The 22,601-nt window shown below is 33.6% G+C and overlaps 1 protein-coding gene across 6 annotated transcripts in view; it reads right to left on the bottom strand.

Annotated features, from left to right (window-relative positions):
• Window positions 1–22,601, bottom strand: part of LOC143236998 (juvenile hormone acid O-methyltransferase-like) — an 81,193-nt gene that overhangs the window by 8,151 nt on the left and 50,441 nt on the right. For 5 of the 6 annotated variants that reach the window (XM_076475779.1, XM_076475785.1, XM_076475784.1 and 2 more), the window contains 3 exons: window positions 8,271–8,354; window positions 1,153–1,440; window positions 365–572 (listed from right to left, as the gene is read on the bottom strand). In XM_076475779.1, coding sequence (XP_076331894.1) covers window positions 365–572; window positions 1,153–1,440; window positions 8,271–8,354 — 580 coding nt within the window. The remainder of the gene's footprint in view (window positions 1–364; window positions 573–1,152; window positions 1,441–8,270; window positions 8,355–22,601) is intronic. The other variant, XM_076475782.1, reaches the window with a different exon arrangement.

Below are 22,601 nucleotides of genomic sequence, written 5' to 3'. Positions count from 1 at the left end.
ATAAAGGTAATGAACCAAGTATTTGTGGGAATACTCTGGGCTAATGACTCGCAGTATGGACTTATAATGATAAGGTTGTGGGCTTGACACTCGGATGTTTCTACTATTCGTAAAAACACTTTACAAGTAAATGTTGAATGTTACCCGATGATGGACTGGTAGTTAGTTCAGAAAACACGTGTGCCATTTTATCCATGTGAGTCCATAATTAAACTTATGTCTTGTGTACTTTCAGCATAGACGGATTAACGTTTTTTCTATCCATATTCTTTGATAGTTTTTATTAAGTAACAAGACAGATTTACTAGACACATAGAAGAACATAATATTTATTGTAATTATGAATCATAAGATAAATTTTTACCTTAAAATAATCTTTCCATTGTTCCATTGTTGACATCTCTGACCAAACATAAAATGGAGGAATGGAAGCCACGCCCAGTACAAGAAAATATCCTCCGCGTTTCAATAAACAATGAACTGTGTTTAAAAATTTTCGACAGTCTTTGACAAAATGAAACGAAAAAAAAGAAAATATCTTGTCAAACATTTTTTCCCAATTCTGAGGAGTCCTGAAAGAAGATAATACATTATCTACAGTTTATATTCAACTCGCCCTGTATAGTAAGTTTCTCAAGACTGCTTTGAATTCTACTTTCAAATTCTAAAGTGACTAAAGTGTAACTTAAAGGAAGCTCTGTGCCTAATCAGACATAATATCAAGTAAAACATTATAGAGTTTGTATTTGAAAAAATATTGTTAGTGAATGCTATTTGCAAATCCACTGGTAAAATTGAAAAATTTCAAGATTAAATAATCACATCCATCTCAGATAAACAACAAAAATTTTAAGACTTTTTAATAATAATACAGTTTATTCTATATAGACGTGAAACATTCCGTTACTTAAATATAAATAATCCATTTCTAACTGAATCAAAAATGAAACTTAAATCTAATGGAACAAAGTATCAAAATCAGTTCGAAATCTAAACATAGCCGACCGATTAGTTTTCCGTTATTAGGAAATGTGGGCCTTCCATAACATATAACGTTAAATATATATTACAAATCTTCAAAGGTTTGTAAGAAATATTTCTGTCGGTGTAAATCTCCTTAAATTATATACTCCAATAATAACTGCACTCTACCTTTCCATTATATTTAGTGTCATGTATTCAATCTTTTCATGGTGAAATGTCTGCTTGGCGTAGTCCACAGTCGCTGGCTGGACGTCTAATGCTATAATCTTGGCCAAATTTGTACAGTGTGATAAAAGCACATCTTTAGTGACGTGGCCTGAACCGCAACCAAAATCCAATACGACTTCCTCATTTGACCACGTCATTTGCGACACATAATGAGACAATCTTGACTGTATCCAGTCTACATCTGCTTTTGATCTATTTGAAACATACTGGGACGGTTTTGAATTCATCCTATAAATATTATTTTTTATTAATTTAGTACTCTTTTGATTAAGAAAAATTACATGAGAAGGAAAAGATACTATTTTACTTCTTAAAATATAGTATATATACAATTAGTGAAAAATTAAACCATTTACACATTTAGAAATGTAAGAGTTCTATACCTCATATTTGTATTTACATGTGACTCCACTGATTGTCGAAACACATGGTACATGCCAGGTTCGAAACTTGCATGGGACAGATCCCAAGATTTCTTCAAAATATCTTCCAATTACTTTGACGAGCTGCCTCTGTAAAATCTTAGAGAAAATGTTTAAAGCTCGTCGTGTTTGGTTCCTTGAATCAAGCAATCTCCTCTCGCTACCCCCGTCAGTGTTGGTTCAGACGACAGTGCTACATTGCGAGCCACATACTTCGATATAAGACGTCACTTAGAGAAGCCATTCTCAAGCGGCAGCATCCTGTTTTTATATCTTTGGACAAAGAGAAAGCTTATGATAATGTATGGAGGTATGATATCCTGTAAGATCTCCACTCAAATGGGTTTTATGGCCGTTTTCTAATTTTTATTAAACATTTATAATGGCCATACGATTCCATGTTCGTATGGGTTCAACACTTTCCTGTTATTTCTCACACTTTTCATTATAAAGATTAATGCCATCAGTGGACAACATTCCCCTACAGTTGCAAATGTTTTCTATGTAGACGACTTCCACACTTCGTATCAGTCGTTAAGCATGAGGTTTATTGAATGGCAGTTACAGACTGCCCGCAATCATTTGAATAAGTTTTACCTTTTCTCGCCCTGAAATCGTTTGCATACAATTCTACTGCCAAAAGATCCTGAGCTTCGTCGCAGACAAGTTGTGCTTCCCAAAGTCGCTGTGGCAAAGTACTTAGGTTTACCTTTGGTTGTAAGCTGACATTTATTCCACATATCCAGAAGCTAGTGTAAAGTGTTCAAGGGCAGTGAACCTCCTCTGTGTCCTCTCTTTCACCTCTTGAAGAGGTTCTATGCTAAAAATCAATATTACCCTCATTTCATCGAAACTGAACCATGGGTCTCTAGTCTATGGCTCTGCCAGGACCTCGGCTATGAAAATGTTGGACCCTGTTCACCATCAGGGGTTTCGATCCTGGACAGGGTTTTTCTACACTTCTCCAGTTTGTACATTAGTGCTCATGTGCTATATTACGCCTTTTCCATTTGCAAATGTCTTTACCATATGCTTCAAAACTTCAATCCACACTACAGCATCCCACCTGGAGTTGTGTTTTCCTTCTTCAGTAAGCCATGCTCTTTTCAGAATAGACGTTCTGCTATTGTTCCTTTTAGCCTTTGTATCCAGTTGCTGATGGATGAATTGGGTATGTCCTTGAATAAAATTCCTGTATCACCAGTTCAGCCGTACTTGTCGTCACTTATTAACATTCCGAACGCAAATTTTCTTTGAGTTATCTGAAGAAGATGGATACTCCCAATTAAAAGTACTGCCTTGTATTTGCTAAACGTCTTTTGAACCATCTTTCTATTTCCACTTCCATGAGTGGTTGAACATTAGGTGACTATTGTGTGTCTACTATCATTAGTATGGTTCAGTGATTACAAATAGAATATTTCTACAGTTTATGTGTTCATTACCAAATTGTACGCCATCTATTGCCCTGGATCACATGGAAGTTATCCATGTGCTATTTAAAGAGACTTGCTTAGCTCTCTAGTAGCCCTAGAATCGCGTAACTTTAGTTCTCACCCTGTTCTCGTCGATATTCAAAATCGACTCTCCCATTTTTATGTATTATCTACTTATATCCAGTTTCCTGGTCACGTAGGTATTTTCAGAAAAGAGCTCGCTGACATTGCAGCTTAGTCTGTCTGCTCTGGTGTTATCAAGGCCGTATCTGCTCAATAAATGGACTATGGTCCTGTATTCAAGGATCAGCTCCGTGTCAGTTCGCAGTCGACTTGGAGTAAGTAACGAGATAACAAGCTTTTCTAGTTTAAACCTTCTGTTGTTCTTCTGCCGTTATACTTCCGTAAGGATCGGAAGAAGGAAGTTGTCTTGGCTAAGCTATGTATTAGTTACAGTTTTTCAACTTATCCTTTTCTTTTATCAAGGACTGTTGCACCAATGTGTGATCTGTGTAACACTCAAGTCACTATAACCCAGATATTACTCTCCCGCTGTCGTTACGACCATGAGTGTGGCACAGTTAGAAATATTTTTACCATGGGTTTTCCCTTGACGTTGAACGGTGCCATTGACGATAGTTACACTGTTCACCTTAGATGTAATTTAAAGTTTTAAAGCCAGTGGCCTTTTTAACACTACTTAAATTTCAACTTTGAAAATTCAACTTTATTTTGTTTTAACATGATTCCTTTTTTACGTATTTTAATAATTTTATTTTTACTTTTTTACCGGTTGTTTGGCGAAGATATCCTAGTTGCTTTGCGCCAATAAACGCCAAAGAGCCAACCAGCCATATATTCTCACTCGTCTCATTATACCACCAGTACAAAATCAAAGAATAAAATGAAATTGAAACAATCAAAATTTAAAAATGAGAATTATAATAATGAAATTACCATGAGATAAGTGAAAATGAATACGAAAAATCACAAATGATCAACAAAAAACGACTCCCTATTGTAACATTTATTTACTAGTATTAGGCTGGACAAGAATAGGTAAATAGAAAAAGTTCGCTAAGATAGATAAACACTATCTAGTGCACAACAGAACATTAACATTACATCTCATACGAAGATATGTGAAGTGTAAAGTTGTACAAAGAATATTACATGAATGATATAAAGCATCTTCAATCACATGACGAGATCTTTGAACTTAAGAGGACGTTTAGAGATAAAATGCATATTGTTTTTGAATTTCGCACAAAGCTACGCGAGGACTAACTGCATTAGCCTTCCTTAATTTAGCAGTGAAAGACTATAGGAAAGGCTGATAGTCATCACTACCTACTGTCCACTTCTTGGACTACTCTTTTCACCAACGAATAATTGGAATGGCTGTGATATCATAGCACCACACAGCTGAAAGGGCAAGAATGTTGATGTGACGGAAAATCGAACCCTCGAACCTCAAGATTGCAAGTCGAGAGCCCTAACCGCCCGGCCCGAGAAATATGATAAGAGAAAATTCTGAAAGGAGATTATTGTGATGAAAAAATATTTAAATTACGTGTGTGAGTTACAAATACGCTTTTCTGCAGCTGACTGGTTACGAGGATAAGGCTTAGAAATGAGGTAAGAAAGGGTTTGACCATAAATGATTAGAGAGGGTGTTACCTTAGGATTACGTTTTTTCAATAAATTCTAGACATTTAGCAAAACTTATACTGGTTTCCAAATTTATGACTTAAGTGTAATATATAACAATAATCATATAAGAACTCATGTGCTATACGAAGTAAACAGATCTCACTTTCTTAATTAAAGTAAAGGCACAAACATAATGAATAATACTAAATAGATTAATAACCATACTGAAAAAAAGATTACAAAAACATTAAATTCAACAAGCGTGCGAATATAAACTTCATAAAGGTTATTTCGGTTTCAATAACCGATTTTCCATGATTCAGCTACACAGATTTCGAAAACAATATTTGTTTTTATGGCGTAAGATACTTTACAAATTGAAAAAAAACAACAATAAAACTCTTACTTAGGTCAAATTGTTACTTCATTTACCGCATAATCGCTGAACAATCTCTCTAAATCATTAAGTTTACCTTGTGTGAAAAGTTATAATTCACAAAACATTTCAGATTGTAAACAATCCATACCATCATTTCTTTTGACATCAGATTTGAAATAAAATAAAACTGTATGAAGAATCCCTGGTGGAATATAAACAGGTACCAATCAGGTCCACGAGCAACAGATTTTTTAGTAGTTAGAAAGTTTAGATAAAAAAAACTCCTTTCTATTTCGAGTGTTGTAGCATTGCACATTACATGAACAAAATAGCAGTCGACTCCGTGAGTTCAAGGTTTTTGTAATTCCAAAAGGCAAAGATGTTTTCTTACATTTAATCAATTATCGGGGTTGTTCAACGCAAGCTTAGGAAGCTTTGGGTGGAGCCCATGATTTCTCTTTGTCCCCAAGTTTCATTTCAAAATAAGCGTAATACGCTTTTTTGAAGAATTCTATAATGCATTACCTTTCTCTCTTTACAACAAATTTACCACAAATATAAAAGAATAACTTTGGGACATTTACTCAACGGCTTGTTTCATAGCGGCGAATAAAGAATGTTGAAAAGAAAAATAAATAAATAAAGTACACGCACAAACAAATATTATCCAGAAATAACACATCATGGGTTCTTTTAACCGTTTATATACTAACGGTTGTCTTTCTCGTGGGTTCAATAATGTTAGAAAAATCTCTCACGTCGTCATTGGTCTAGGGAAATCTATTTCCAGTGATTGTCAGCACTTTAAGAATAACAGAATATAACTTGATTTCAAAAGTACATACAGTTCTATGAAATTTGCAGGTATTACTGTAGAAGGTGTAAATCTTTCAAGACAATGAAACCATCACAGGTTTGTGGTATAAGTTGATCAGAATAAGTTGATAAGAATATGTCTATTCTTAGTCGTATTTGAAAAATTTTTGAGAGGAAATGTTATTTTATCCATCCTAAAAACCGCCTCATCAATACCTTGCACAACAAGATCGTTTAACTTTACAAATTTCTTTGTGAATCCTATTATTTCGAAAATATTAACCATAAAATAAAGAAAAATAAATTCAGTTATAATATAACTTCACCTTTAATGTTTCTTTCCAATACTGTTCCACAGTCATACTTACAACAATGTCTGTGTCTCAAGTTTTACTGTGGAACTACTCGGGCGTGTGTGAGAGAGTGTGTTTCTTATAGCAAAGCCACAAAGAGCTATCTGCTCAGCCCACCAAGGGGAATCGAACGCCTGATTTTAGGGTTGTAAATCCGGAGACATACCGCTGTACTAGCGGGGGACTGGAACTACTCGGACTGTTCGAATAAGGGATAATATGATATAAGGGATAAACACGCCCTACACTGACGAAAACGACAAAAGAAACGGAGTGAGACCGTGATCAATTGCTGCCCAAAGCGTTCTCATAACTAAAATTATTTAAAATATTTGTATCTCTATACGCTTGAAACAAAACAAGAAAATTAATAAAATAATTATAAATTGGAAGCTTCTAAAGTATCTTCGAAAATTATTTAATTTTCCTACTTACATAACTTTTCCGAATTATAGTTAAAAAGACCTGTTTTAGTTGCTTGTGAACATATCGAAACGAATTTGATAATACGTTCTTATATGTAAAAAAAAACAACATGTTTACTTTTACCACCTTTTAGCAGTCACACGAAAAAAAACACATCTAATGTAAATTAATTCTTGAATAATTATATTTCTTACCTAAAGAATGAAAGACGCTCCTCACTGAAATACTGTCAAACCCGAAAACACATAATAACAATAAACAATAAATTCTTAAACACATATTTAGCTATTTGGTTAGGTTTTTTCATTATATTTAAAGAATCAGTTTTTATAAGAACAGTATTTTCATCAATGAATGTTTCTGTGTGATTACGCACAAAGCTATGCAATAGGTATCAGCTCTAACTCCACAATGGGTTATGGAACAACTATTTTGATCGAACGAACCTCCAGTTTACCACTCAATCACTGTGGAGTTTGATTAATTTTTGATAAATACACAAAATAAATCCAAACTTACGGTAAGCATATAGTAACCTCAGATGTTTCACCTTATTAGAAAACTATAAATACTATGTAAATATTCAAACGGAAAATATTATATATTCAAGTAAACTGGTCAAAAAGTAACATTCTCATCCATAGTTCCAGAAACTGCAAAAACTGGTCACGAAATAAACCAGAATGAAACTACTTGGTCGATAACTCGATATACATTACTCCTTTCATTGAACTAAGCTAAAACTTTTGACATTCCTATTTTATATAATTAACTGTTTTTTTTTCTTTTAAGCTCATAGAATCTTGAAAACTTTTAGAACTCTTACTAAAATAATCAACATCACATTCAATTTACCCTAACCATTTGATAAATACTACAGTATGTCTATTTCAAGACATTTTAAAGCTTCTAGCTTCTTGGAAATTGAATATCAATTTAAGTTAATAATACTGCAAGAAAAATAAGTCACGAAAGCCAACAATAACGTGAGTTTTATTGTGATAAAATTTCAGCAAAAAAATGGTAACTCGTGCTTTGTTTTTTTCTCCAAATATATATTACAATTTACAGCAAAATCGTAGATTTCATTTTTTAGGCACTGTAGCAAAAGTAAAATCTTTATGTTTTACATAGCAATAATTCTGAGTTCGATCCCTCATTTTCATTCATTTTTAGAACCTTTCTCAAACACGTGATACTGAAACGTTTATTTGAACAATGTTTATCCAGTATATACTTACATAGAAGTAATTATTTCCCAATTTTAACAGAAATCAATAGTGTTAAAAGAATTATTAAAACTTATAACGTGACATAAAAAGAATATTTTCACGATTCTTTATTATAATTTACTAAAGATTTTATTATTAGTGAAAAAAAGTTTTATGTATAAAATAATGTAACTTATGTACTTAAATCGTAATTATTTATATCTACGTAATAAAAACAGAACGAAAGTAATTATTATTTCCGTTTTTGATAGAAGTCGAGTGTAACATTTCAAATAGGACAGAGTCAAGACATCATATCTTATCAAAAATTAAACTAAATTATCAGATTTTTTCTTTGTTACCTATCTGGCCGGGTTTGTAATCCGCCTTGTTTGCTGGGGTATGGAAAACCAACAGAAATGAAGATCAAGATATTTTTCGTAAACCTGTGAAGAAGAAAGCAATTTAGATTTCCCTTGAGTCCACAGTTTACGTGTTTCAACGAATATTATACATCAGTCTCAAACCAAGGGTTTTATAAAGTTTCTACTTCCAATGAATTGGTTGTTTTCCAAGACATCCGTGCAAACGAGTAGACACTAGTTTCAGGATTTATAAGGGTAGAGTATGTAATATGTACCTGTGTAAACAACAAAACAGCACATACGTGTTCCAGGCTATCAATCATCCGTAAAACAAGAAGGTGATTTACTACATAAAGAAATTTCATAGTGATTAGAATATACATTTAATTCATATTTTAAATAGAGATATGCTCTACAGCATTAATGAAAAAGGATGATTAGTTATCATTTTCTTCGGTTACTTTGCAGCACCATGTCATCAAACTGTATATTCCTTTATATAATAGTCAGCAGTTAGCTAAAAAAAAAATGTTTTTATAAGGAAAAAACGTGACAAGAGAAAGATACCGAGCTTAAAATTCATACTAAAAGCGCATCATGTTGTAAATATGGTGACACTGCTGAATTCGAGTAAATCTGCTTTTGATTATCACCGTACTATTTGTGAGTATAGTCCGTGGATCACACTTTAGGCTCAGACCTCGACTGCATTACATATAGTTATTAAGCAGCCGACTTGTTCCGTAACTCAGACGCGACATAAATGAAATAACCTATCGTAATATTGATAATTATTAACTGACTTATTTTAATACTAACTTCAATAATTTAATAACTGTGTTATTTTGAGAGGCAAGTTTTATAGTATGTTCAATAACATAACTGAGAAAAGTAATAATCAATTATTTTTAAAGTATTTTGGAAAGACCAATTAGAACAAAAAGAAACATTTTTAGTTTGCAATATATTAGGCAATATTTACGACAGTGTTTCTCTCAGTGGAGCAGTGGCCTCCTGGAGAGCCGCCTAAGATGAAAGGCCTGAAAACAAAAATGCTGACATAATTTTAATTCTAAACATACAGTGAGTTGATAAAATAATGTTAAGTTAATCAAACGATACATTCTATCGAAAACAGAAGTTACCGTTTTTGCTACGGCACTTTGTCAATCACCATGCTATACCAGTGGGAGTAACACTTTAAAATAACATTTTTTACTGTTTGTTTGTTTTTGAATTTCTCGCAAAGCCACACTAGAGCTATCTGCGCTAATCTTTCTTGATTTAGCAGTATAACGCTAGAGGAAAGACAGCTAGTCATCAGCACCCACCGTCAACTCTTGGGCTACCTTTTACGAACGAATAGTGGGATTGAACATCACATCATAATGCTCTCACGTCTGAAAGGGCAAGCATGTTTGGTTTGACGAAGATTAAAACCCGCGACCCTCAGACTGCAAGTCAATCACCCTGACAATCTTAGGAGCACTTATTACTTATTAGTAATAGGATAAACTGTAATTTTCTCAGAAGACTTAGTAAGAAAGTCGTAATTAAAGTATCTTCTTCACAATGAGTTTGTTTGTTGTTCTGTGCGTAAAATGAAACAAATAATTTAAAATTACAACTTTCAAATAGCGTATTTTGCTCAACATACAGTTCATTGTTTATCGTACTTATAATTTTCCTACGAAATACTATTTTATACGGAACAAAACAATATGAAGAATGAACAATAAATTAAATTAATTTCCTTGACTTTTTTATATTGAGGAAAACAATAAATCCAATATGTTTATGGTTATGTAAATTTAAAAAAGTGCCTTCCCTCTAGTCTTACATTGCTAAATTAGGGACGGCGAGCACAGATAGCCCTCGAGTAGCTTTGTGCGAAATTCAAAACAAACAGTACTGTAAAAATAAATATATCATAAGATTATTTCACCAATAAGCCCCACAGTGGTTCAGCGGTATGTCTGCGGACTTACAACCCTAAAAACCGCGTTTCGATACCCGTGGTGGGCAGAGCACAGATAGCCCATTGTGTAGTTTTGTGCTTGAATCAAAACACAAACAGTCAAAAATTTCACCAAGTGGATTGAAATACGCTGCTGGCCAGAATCTTAAGGCCAATGAACATAAAGAAAAATGTGCATTTTGCGTTGTTAGACTCAACTACTTATTTGAGAAGAACTTCGAAAGATGAAAATAGGGAAAGGGAAAATTAAAAAAAAAACGATTTTAGCATTTAATAAGGAAAATGTGAACACTATGAAATTAGCATAAATACTAGCTGGTCAAAAGTTTGAGACCATACCAAAAACAAGTCCTAAACAGGGTAGGAAATGCCCAACAAGAAGTCTTAGTAGTGAGTTGCACGGCCGTCATTGCGAATAACTGCAAATATACGCTTGGCATGGTCGATATAAGCGTTTGCAGAAGGCTCGCTGAAATGTTATTCCAAGTTGTCAAGATGGCTTCACAAAGATCATACACTGTTTGAATTTGTCGTCCATTTCTATAGACTTCCCTTGCCATCCACCCCCAAACATTTTCAATAGGGTTCAGTTCGTGCGAACACGCTGGATGGTCCAAAAGAATCACGTAATTCGCCATGAAAAAGTCCTTTGTCCTGCGGGAATTGTGGATTGCAGCGTTGTCCTGCTAAAAGATTCAGTCATTTTCACACAAGCGAGGGCCTTCAGTCAATAAGGATGCTCTCTCCAACAAGCCAATGAAGCCAGCTGCTGTTTGACACCCCTGTATAACCTAAGGCTTCATTGTTCCATGTAAGGAGAAAGCACCCCAGATCACGATGGAACCTTCTCCTCTGTCTCGTGTAGAAAATGTTTCCGGTGGGATTTACTTATAGTGCCAGTAATGGTGGAAGCCATCTGGACCATCCAGGTTAACTTTTTTCTCATCAGAAAACAAAACCTTCTTCCACTATTCTACGTCCCATATTTGGTGCTTTTCAGCCAAGTTAACCAAGCTGTTTCGTGGTGTGGAAGAAGACGTGGCCTTTGAAGACGTTTCGTGGATGCCATTTTATTGTTTTTGAGCTGGATTATGCGTCCGTAAGGGCCTTAATCTGGTTCAACGATCTGCTGGTGTCTTGCTGGACAACCCTTCGAATGCTCCTGCTCAACGCCGGCGAAGTTTTCTTGGGCCGACTTATTGAAATTCTCGTTTCGTATATTTCAGGGACTTTTAAGAAATTTGTAACAGCAGTTTTACTACGCCCAATCTCACCAGCGATGGCAGTTTGAGAGAGACCTTGCTTTTGCAGCTCGATAATTCTGCCACGTTCAAAGTCTGTCAACTTTTTAGCCTTTGCCATGTTTTTACCCAATGTAACGCAGGATATGTCAGTAAGAGATGTTGCTAATGCTAATGCTTGAACACAAATGACTAAATTTCGTTACATGTTTTTCGATTGACGCTTCGTTTCAGTATGGTCATAAACTTTTTGACCAGCTAGTATTTAGGCTACTTTCATAGTGTTCACATTTTCCCTATTAAATGCTAATATTTTTATTTTCTCTTTTCTTATTATCGTCTTTCGAAGCTCTACTCAAATAAGTGGTTGATTCTAGCAACGCCAAATGCATATTTTTTCTTTATGTTGATTGACCTTAAGATTTTGGCAAGCAGTGTATATGTTGTTCCTAACGAGGAAAGAAAGTCTATGAAGGAAATTCGTCAGTGAAATCATTTCAAGATATAGGATACTTCTGAGACTATACTCAAATCAATGTTAGAACTTTGATTAAACCTTGTATGTGAAAATTTGTCAATTCTTGAAATCCAAGATAACAACCCAACGTTCTTCTTTCGATGGCATAGTAGATAATGCGACTATACACTTTTAACTATGTTAACCTAGAATGCGAATGAGCATAAAAAATATTGAATCAAAATCTTTCACTGATGGCTCTGAGTTATTGAGCAGAAGTTACAACACCATAACTGTTGTTTATAGAGAGTGTGACATGCCTGTGGATTTTCTGTACTTGTATTTCAGTAAGAATTTCTTCAGTTTTAACGCTAATTATACTAGATTTTATCTAGGTAACACGGTATGGTAAAATTTTAGCTTCAAAAAAGGACAAACGCGAAAGCTAAGCAAAAGTTGCGAAGTACCATATGTTCTACTGAAAAGGATCAATTAAATGTTTCAGAAATCCAGAAGGGTAAACATGTTGTTAAAACTTAAGGTTATCCACCACGGTTCTATTTAGAAATATAATTTAATACTTTTATTTATAATTGTTTTTAGAATATTTATAAATACCTATCTAAAAATTCAATGACAACTAATCTAGAAGTTTCCTAAGTATTTGATGTATTAGAGTTCGGTATATAGTTATTAGACATGATTGTCATTAATGAACTGATTTACTTAATGAATATTCAACGAGTTTATTAGTACAATGAAAGTTATGGTATCAATTGGTCTGAGTTTGAAATAACCATGACTTAGCGTGAGTGTGGTTTCTTGTAGCGAAGCCACATTGGGCTATATGCTCTTTTTAGTGTATTTAATTCAAGGATTATAAATAAATAAGTTTATAAATAGGTTACACTTAAATGAATATAACCTATATTAAACGTCATTGAATAAATAAATTTATTCTTCATTGGTGTGTGTTAATTGCCCTTGACGTTAGTTTTAGCAAATAATATAAAAGAACTACCAATTACAAAAAAACGTTACAACAGTATAAAATTAGTTCTATTTTAATTTAACGTAGTTTCATAGGTAATTACTTCTTCACTTACAGGTTACTATGAATTCCAGGAAGATTGTTGGTTACTATTTCTTAAACATGGTGTTTATTGTAAATCTAATGGTTCCACTTTCTTTCTTTACACAAGCTTTGAAATCTACTTACAGTCTAAAAATTATAGCGTTTCAAAAAATGTGTAAATGGTAGTATTGAATATGAAACTATTTGTATTCTAAAGGATAACTTTGTTACATAAATATTATTATACACTTACCCAGAAAAGTGATAATAGTAATTATCATGCTATCTTATACATATTTCGCTACATGTGATTGGATGAACGTTTAAAACTTTTCTAAACGGAGTTTAAGGCATTATCTATACTGTACTTTACGTTTATACTGACTGCTTTTGTCTATAATGTAAGAAAAAACCATGGCATACCACTTTTTATGTCAACTTTACCGCAGTTACCAAATTACTGAAGAATCAAACACAGATCATGAAATATCATTTACTTTTGTGTTTGAGGCAGAAAATACCCCTTAAAAAAGAAACCAGTCAAATTCGTTCAAAATGGCCTACTGAAACCTTATAATCCAGTAAATCTTTATGTACTATCACATATGTTTTTAAGTACATATATACATTTAAAATTGAAAACGTTCACAACACATATGAAAGAAGAAAATTACATAAACTAATATTTCATGACATCTAAAGATTACACAAAGGAACGGAATATTCAAATGTGTTTATTCTAATAATATTTAGTTGCATGTGTAATTTGCACATACCTGTGATTAACAAAGAACAGATAGTCCATTGTTTAGCTTTGTACTTAACGATAAGACAAGTTTCTCTTTCTGATGTGGACAAAAATAACTGATGTGGATAAAAAAGAAACATTCTCCATAATACTAGTGATTCGATATTTACTAGTAAATAGTCAGATGAAAATAAGTTGTTGAAGGAATGGTTATAAAGCGTACCAAGCTACTAAAATTTCAAATAGCTATTTATAAATAGAATAAAATACTGTTATTGTTTGTGTGCTTGTAAATAAGCAGAAAACTACACAATGGACTATCTATGTTGTGTCCACTAGAGGTATTGAAAACCAGTTTCTAAGGTTCAATTGCGCGGACATTTCGATATGCATGTAAAATAATTGTCTAAAATAACATAAGAGGCTACGGAGAAAAAATTATTAGTAATAGAAAGCAACCACAGTGAAGAAGAAAACAAGATAGCCTGAGAGAGTTTAACCAGAGTAGTTTTAGGGTGAACCGACCGTACTGCACGAATTTATACGTTAAATCTCTTATATATTTATATATTGTTAAAATTATGTGAAAAAAGATAGAATTATAAAGTAAATCTACTACTGATTGCACCAAGCATTTTACAAATTATATTTCAATTTATGTGAAATGTTTATTGTGTAATTTCTCTAGCAATATCTTCATGTCTATGTTTTTATTTGGAAAGTTTTGAGTAACATCTAATTTTGAATTTATGAAAAAGCGTTTGGAAATATTATGAAGAAACGTTTGGTGTATGGCAGTAGAGCTGTAAGTTGCTAGACTGCACAGGCGAAAGTTGTGTGGTACCTTAGAGTGTCTTACTGAGAGATGCCACATGATTTAGTTCGAGTGACACTCACCAGATGGTGTAAACAATATTTTATAGGTTTCATGTACTATGAGATTTACCGGCAGAGAATATTACCATTATCCCAAAGAACTGCATATAAAATTCAACATGAAAGTTTTATTTCCGGAGAGCAAGTCGTTACTGTCTTTATGTCGTTACTTGGTGTTCCTAAGCTTATATAGACGGTTAACATAACTTGGTAACTTGTGTTACTATGATTGTTACTGCTAGGTAGAGGGTGTTTCTAGAAACACTTTGCTATAATAAAAAAACACATAACTTTCATTGAATATTCAATCCATTCACACTATAGATCACATGTCAGATTCCTATGTGTTTAGTTTAGTCTTTTTGACATCAATTACACCTAATTAATGTCAGTTTCTTATAAGTTTGTTCAAACAACTAATAGAAGTACTTATTTACACTTATTATATAAAAATAATGTTTCATCACAACCCAATAATCTATAATTAAAAAGTGTAAGCACAATTACATGCTTTAAAAGAGTCACGTATACTAAAAGAAAATATTAACAAAACTTACATATATCCTAATATACTATTTACCCGGAAAATGTGGAAAACTAATGGATTAAATTTGAATTCCGGGAATCAAGTAATATCCCTTAAAAGTAGAGGAGTTACATTTTCATCCCTCCACATTCGCTTTTATCACTGTATTAAAGATATTTAGGATGAAGATATGTGTAAGTTTTTTGTTTTTAAAATTTCGCGCAAAGCTACACGATAGCTATCTGCGTTAGTTGTCCCTGATTTAATAGTGCAAGACAGGAGAGAAGGTGGCAAGTTATCATCACCAGCCGCCAACTCTTGGGCTACTCTTTTAACAACAAATAGTGGGATTGACCGTCACATGATAACGCCCCCACGGCTGAAAGGGCGAGCATGTTTGGCGCGACGGGGATGCGAACCCGCGACCCTCAGATTACGAGTCGCAAGCCTTAACACGCTTGGCCATGCCGGGCCTAACTCCATTATTATTGCCCGAACTTGGCAATCGTATAATGCACAATCCAAACATTAACAGCATACACTTTTAAACTTTCTTCTTAAATTACAACACTTTTTTCTCTTAGAATCAACATATTTCATTTAATAAGCTTCTTTCTATTTTGAGCAAGTTATGATTCAGGGTGTTCTTCAAGTGCATATGCCAGATCTCGTTGAATAATATTTGTGTTGTTTTGGATAACAACAAAATTGAAAAGAAAATTACTTCAGAAGACTTAACTTTTACTTAAGCTAATTAATAATGTATAATAATAATAATTCATCATAAGCCATAATAAATCTAATTCTATGTTTAAATTCTGAGAACATATTTTCCAGTACAGCTGTTGGGATAAATGGTGAATTTTGGGGTCGGTAGTTCTCTACAGTAATACTTTAAGGATAATAATGGCAATGCACTAAGTGTTTGGGGGGGGGGAATTGTAGGCTAATGATTCACACTCTGAATGTATAATGATAAGATTGTTGGTGTGAAACTTCTTTCTTTCAACAATTTGTACAAAATAAATGTTACAACTAATCGCTGAGGATTATCCCTCAGATGGACTCTTAGTTACTTTAGAAAACACGTACCCCCATCTCATCCACGTGCGTCATTTATTCCGTTAGTAAACATGTCTTCTGTGCTTTCAAAACAGAGGGATTAACGTTTTTTATCTATGATCTTTGATATTTTTTGTTTAGTAATAGGACAGTCATACTACTAGAAAAAAAAACCTATTATTTGTTGTAATTAGGAATCCTAAGATAAACATTTACCTTGAAATAATCTTTTCTTTGTTCTATTGATGGCATCTCTAACCAAACGTAAAATATAGGAACGGAAGTCATGCCCAGTACAAGTAAATATGCTCCGTGGTTCAAATAAACGATGAACTATGTTTAAATATTTTCGACAATCTTTTATTAAACGAAACGAGAAAAGAAAAAAATATTTTGTCATACTTTTTGTCTCATTTCTGAGGAGTCCTGAAAGTAAATACATTAATCTATATTTACACTCAAGTCGCCTGAGATAATATGTTGCTCAAAACTGCTTTGAATTTTATTTTCAAATTTCTAAAGTGATTAAAGTGTAACGTAAAGAAAACTTCGTGCTTTATGAATCATAATATGAAGAAAAAACATTATATCGTTTTTATTTCAAAATAATTATTTGTGAATGTTATTTGCAAATCCACTGGGTAAAATTAGAAAAGTTCAAGATTCAATAACCACGTGTATCTCATATACACAGGCCAGAATTTATTTATTTACAATTATCTCCTTTACAAAGTCCAAGACTAGTAATGTTGATGAAATTTCTACACAACTGTTGATAACAATTATTGAAATTTTTATATAGAATAAATTCCGTTTCCTAAACATAGATTTGTGAACCTAAATATAGATAACATTCATCAAAACAGGTAAATATCCTTGCTCATTCTATAATACTCCTGCCTGTATCAGTTATGCGATATTTAATTTTAAATATCCAAAATCTGTCGCAAATTTTGGGGTGTTTCTGTTATAATTCCTGAGCAGCATCACATCTCGAAAACGAATTACAGTTTATTCTATACAGACGTGAAACATGTTGTTACTTAAATATCTATAAGTCATTCTAAATCAACCAAGAATAAAATTTTGAATCTAATAAAACGAAGTATCAAAATCAGTTTGAACTCCCAAACATAGCCAACCCATTAATTTTCTCTAGTTAGGAAATCTGGATGTCTTCCATAATATACGTATATATGCCCCGCATATATACAAACAGCCCATTGTGCTCAGTTTAAAACAACCATAAGATATAACGTAAAATATCCATGTCAAATCCGCAAGGGCTTGTACGAAACATTTCTGTCAGTATAAATCTACTTAAATTATATACTCCAGTGATAATTCTTACTCTACATTTTTATTATATTTATTGCCATGTATTCAATCTTTTTATGGTTGAATGTTTGCTTGGCGCAGTCCACAACAGCTGGCTGGACTTCAAGTGTTTTAATCTTAGCCAAATTTGGAGAGCAAGATAAAAGTAGATCTTTTGTGACGTAACCTGAACCACACCCAAAACCCAATCTTACTTCCTCATTTGACTACGTCATTTGCGAAAAACAAATAATGAGAAAATCTTGATTGTATTTAGTATTTGGTTGATTTGAAGCACACTGAGATGGTTTTTTCTTCATCCAATATAACATTATTTTTTCATCAATTTAGTACTCTTTTGATTAAAAAGTACATGAGAAGGAAATTATACTATTTCACTGTTGAGAATATAGGATATATACAGTTAGTGAAAATAAAAACATTTTCACACTTAGAAATGTAAGAATTTTTATCTCGTATTTCTATTTAAATGTGACGTCAGTGATTATTGAAAGAGAAACCTAATGGTGCATGCCACGCTCGAACTTTGCCTGTCAGTTATAAGAGAATGCAAACAGGCTAAAGCGAATTTTTCGTGAAATATCTATACATATTTATAAAACAAACACTAAATTATTAATTTACAACCCTGCAAAAAGAGGGTTCAATTAAAATATAAAAATATAGTAATTAACAGGTTCGATACAAAGAACAAAGAGAACGAAATCAAATGGCATTCAAAAAGGATCTAATTCTGGTTCAAACAGAATAATGACATTGTATCAGTTCAACATGCGTCAATGACATTACTATAAACCAGTGTCATACAGAATGAAAACACTACGATATGTGGGATTACTTATTACTAATCTGCACAATGGGCTATCTGTGCTGTGTCTAACTGTGAGTATCTTTTAGACAAATTTAATTTTAAAACTTAAAACAGCTAATTAACCTTCGTTTACTCGTAGCTAGCATTTATAAATTCAGTGGTTGTAATACCTACTACCCCTTGAGGTTAATTTCTGTAGATCGTAAAGAGACCTACCAGAGAATGATCTGTACTTTTAATTTACCTCCTCTGAGATCTAAAAATCCAGCCATGTGTTTGCCGTGCGTGGCGACTCGTAAAGAAGAGGAGAGGATCCTGGTGGTTGAAGGTTCCAACCCCAACACACCACTTTTGCCTTAAATATTTGCAGATGGGAAGTCTTGGGATGACCCTCACAGGGTCTGTCGGCTGTTCCACTTGTGTTAGGATCATCCAAATACCATTACTAGATCTTCTTAACGGGTATTGTGGACATTGTGTCTGATGCTGATGTTTGGGTACAGTGCTCACGAAACCCTAAAATTGCTGCAATTTCTTGTTTGGCATTGTAGTTCGTCCTCTCGTAGGGTTCCATGATGAGTGGTGTCAGTAGACACTGAAATGTATTGCCTTTATTATGGAAACCCCCATACCCGAGAGAAATAAATAAAGTTGAAAAATGAAGAATATATTATCGGAAAACAAACACCCATGAACAACTATGTTGTACAGTCACAATCAAAGTTAGCTACCGTACGAGGATTTTTAATTATGAATTATTTATCTTTATCATTCAAAATGGATGACAAGGGCTTTCTGACTCCCCCAAGTCAGTAACGAAGTTACGCTCTGGGGATATTTTAGTGGAAACATCTTCATTACAACACACTAAATTCTTCTTCAAATTGAAGTCCATTGGGGACATACCCATTGAGTTACTTACTTGACAAATTTGAATTCGTCAAGAGGAGTTAAAGTTGAGTGGGATTTTAAGAACTTTCCTGAATCGGAAATCCTCGCTGGTTTCTCCAGCAAAGGCGTTTCTAAGGTAAGCCGAATCTCCACTCGCAAATACGGAATTATGATACCTATTGATGTTCTGATAATGACTTTTACAACACCATGTCCTCCTGCTACAGTCAAAGCAGTTAATGTGAACTGTAAAGCTCATGTGTACATTCCATCGTTATGAGATTGATCACTCAAAAACATCATGTCCAGAAGTTAAGACTTCTCTTATTCTTTTCCTTGCCCTAATTGGATGGAATACAAAGAGGTGCAATGCTTGAAGATTATGAAAAATATATTTTACGCAGAGGCTCGGAAGTAATTGTCGCCACTCCCTCCAGTGACTGCTTGGGTCCACTTCCTATGACTTTGGGTTCAGGTGTTTCCTTTCTTCTTCGTCGGCCCCGAGATACAGAACTATTATGCGTTCATCTCCTCAGTCACTGGAACCTTCATGTATCGATAGAAATTTCCGCAATCGACCCAGGGCAGGATCTATAAAGGTCAATATACCTTCTAATAAAGAGAAACAACACACTCGAAAAAAGAAGGGCATTCCACTCAATTCTCCTTCACATAGGTAAAAATGGCCATTTTGATAAAATGGAACTTTTGATTACATTATGAACCTTCTATCTTCAATACTATTTCTTAAAGTTATTTTCATGCACCTAGTCAGTCTTTTACTATTAATGATCTCTCTCTTTTCTCCTTCACATTTCTCTTACTTCTCTTGAGGAGTTGAGAAAAACCCATGCAGCAATGATCATTTTCCTCTCATTTTGAAAGAGACTGGCTGTGGTCGATACCACCCGACCTGCGTGCATCTATTAAACTTGGACCAAGCCAACTGGTCCTCTTTAATTACTCTGTCGGATCTTGATCCTGCCGTTGTCTGTAAGCTATCGATTGATGACTGTGTAGCAGTAGTGAATTACTGTATTGTCGACGCAGTTGTTCAGTGCGACAGAGCACAGAACGTTTAAAAATATGCCTGGGTTACTTTTAAGAGGCATCCCAAGCTTTTAAACAGCATTGCTTTTCAGCAAACCTGTGCAAATGCTTGGTAAGTCGAGTGTTTAAGCTGGAAAGAAACGTGGATTAAATACATATCTACCATACCATCTCTTTTTACTACCAGTTCTAATGTCAAGTGAGACAAGATTCGAAAGGTCAGTGGGCAGTATACTTCTACCCTATTTCAATCTTGCTCTTTAGTGATTAGTAAGTTTAAGATTCTGAAAGCATTGCAGATACTCTCGACGAAACTTTTCTCGTGCATCTAGCATTACTGCTTCATTCTCACCTTCTTAGCAAAGCGATCGCCTCTTTTATTTTTGGGCTGATTGTCTCTATTATTATAATCGCCCCTTTATGCTGGTGGAACTCAAGCTTGCTTTTAATTAGATTGGCAGCACATCAGTCGGACCTAACGATACTCACTACAAGATGCAGCGTCCTCTCTCTACTGCCCTACTTGCTATTTCTCTGGTTATTTTAACGGGATCTTGCAGAACAATGATTTTCCTAATGCTTGGAGCATTGCTAATGTCCTTAATTTTCCTAAGCTTGGGAAGGTTCCCAAGATTCCTTCAAACTACAGTCTAATTCTTTTTACTAGCTGCTTCTGTAAACTCTTAGACGTTATTTTTTGTATTGTTTGCTTCTTTGATTCAAACTCCCTCATCTCATCACCCAGTGTGGGTTGCGACGACAATGCTACACGGTGGACCACCTAATTCGACTTGAAACATCAATCAGGGAAGCCTTTTCAAGTGACAAATTTCCCATCACAACATAAAAAAGAATATGTTTAGGCTATTTTCTGAACCTTTTGTTTAATATTGGCGAATAAATGCTGTTGAAAAGAAAACATAATAAATAAAGTACATTCGCAAAGAAATACTAACCAGAAATGACACATCATGCGGTCTGTTAACTTTTTAAATACTAGCGGTGGTATTTGTCGTGGGTTCTAGAACGATATAAAACTTTCACGTTATGATTTGTGTTGGAAAATATTTAACCAGTGGTTGTTAGCAGTTTAAGGACAATAGAATGCGACCTGATTTCAAAAGTATATTCGATGTTTTGTGAAATTTATATCATTTGCAGATACTACGAGCAGGAATTACTGTAGAAGATGCAAAACTTTCAAGATATCAGAACAATTGTAGGCCTGTAGTATTAGTTGAACAAAAATAGCCAATGAGAAAATATGTATCTTCTTAGTCGTTTCTAAAAGACTTTGGAGAGGAAATGCTATTTTATCCATCCCATAATTCACCTTATTAATACCTTGCACGACAAAATCATTTAACATTACAAATCTCCTTATAGTATAATTTCACATTCATTTTTCGTTGACATTTTAACAAATGCAAAAATGCGAGCCCAACCCCATATACAAGACACACATATCTTTGTAAGTATAAGTTTGGAATCATTCGGACTGGTCGATCGTGATTGATCGCTACTTGAAGCGTTCTTATAACCAAACTCATTAGAAATATTTGTATCTCTATACGCTTCAAACAAAACGAGAAAATCAATAAATTAATCACAAATTGGAACCTTCTAGAGGTTCTTCGAAAATTATTTAATTTTGCCAATTACCTAAGTAGCTTTTCGCGAAATTCAAGTTTATGGCTTGAAAATTTTATGGTTATGATGTTTTTTAACGCAGTCCTTTCTCATGAGTTGTTTATTAATTTAACTTCATTAAGATATAATTATTTAATTTCACTAATATTTATACAAAACAGTCGTCCTATGAAAAATATATGAGGCATTAAAAAAGAAAACGGTTTTTAAATATATAATTGTTTCAAAAATTACATTACAGCTACAACAAAATTTCATTATATGAATCACATTCTAAATACTATTATTTCGAAAAAATTGTCTCTAGAATAAGAAAATGTTAATCCTAGTTACAACATAAATTTACGTGTGTTCTTTTTTTCATATTGTATTCAAACATTTGTATAAAAATGATACATCGTAAATAAAACTTCAGTCGGATACAGGAATAAATCGACGCTGAAGAAAATTATATACCACACCAACAAAAGCTGATTGAAGAACATTTGATTTATAAAGTTCGTATTAACCTGTTACTTTTTTATACAAAAAAGCGTACAGTGTTGTATATATAAAACTATTTCATATTGCTTGTTAATATACTGGAGAAAAGATATTATTATTTTTTTTTTTAAATCAGATACAC

Source organism: Tachypleus tridentatus, chromosome 13 (genome assembly GCF_004210375.1).
Source record: "Tachypleus tridentatus isolate NWPU-2018 chromosome 13, ASM421037v1, whole genome shotgun sequence".
In the NCBI taxonomy this organism is placed as follows: Eukaryota; Metazoa; Arthropoda; class Merostomata; order Xiphosura; family Limulidae; genus Tachypleus; species Tachypleus tridentatus.
The sequence above is the reverse complement of the archived record's forward strand: the minus strand, read 5'-3'. Positions and strand labels throughout refer to the sequence as shown.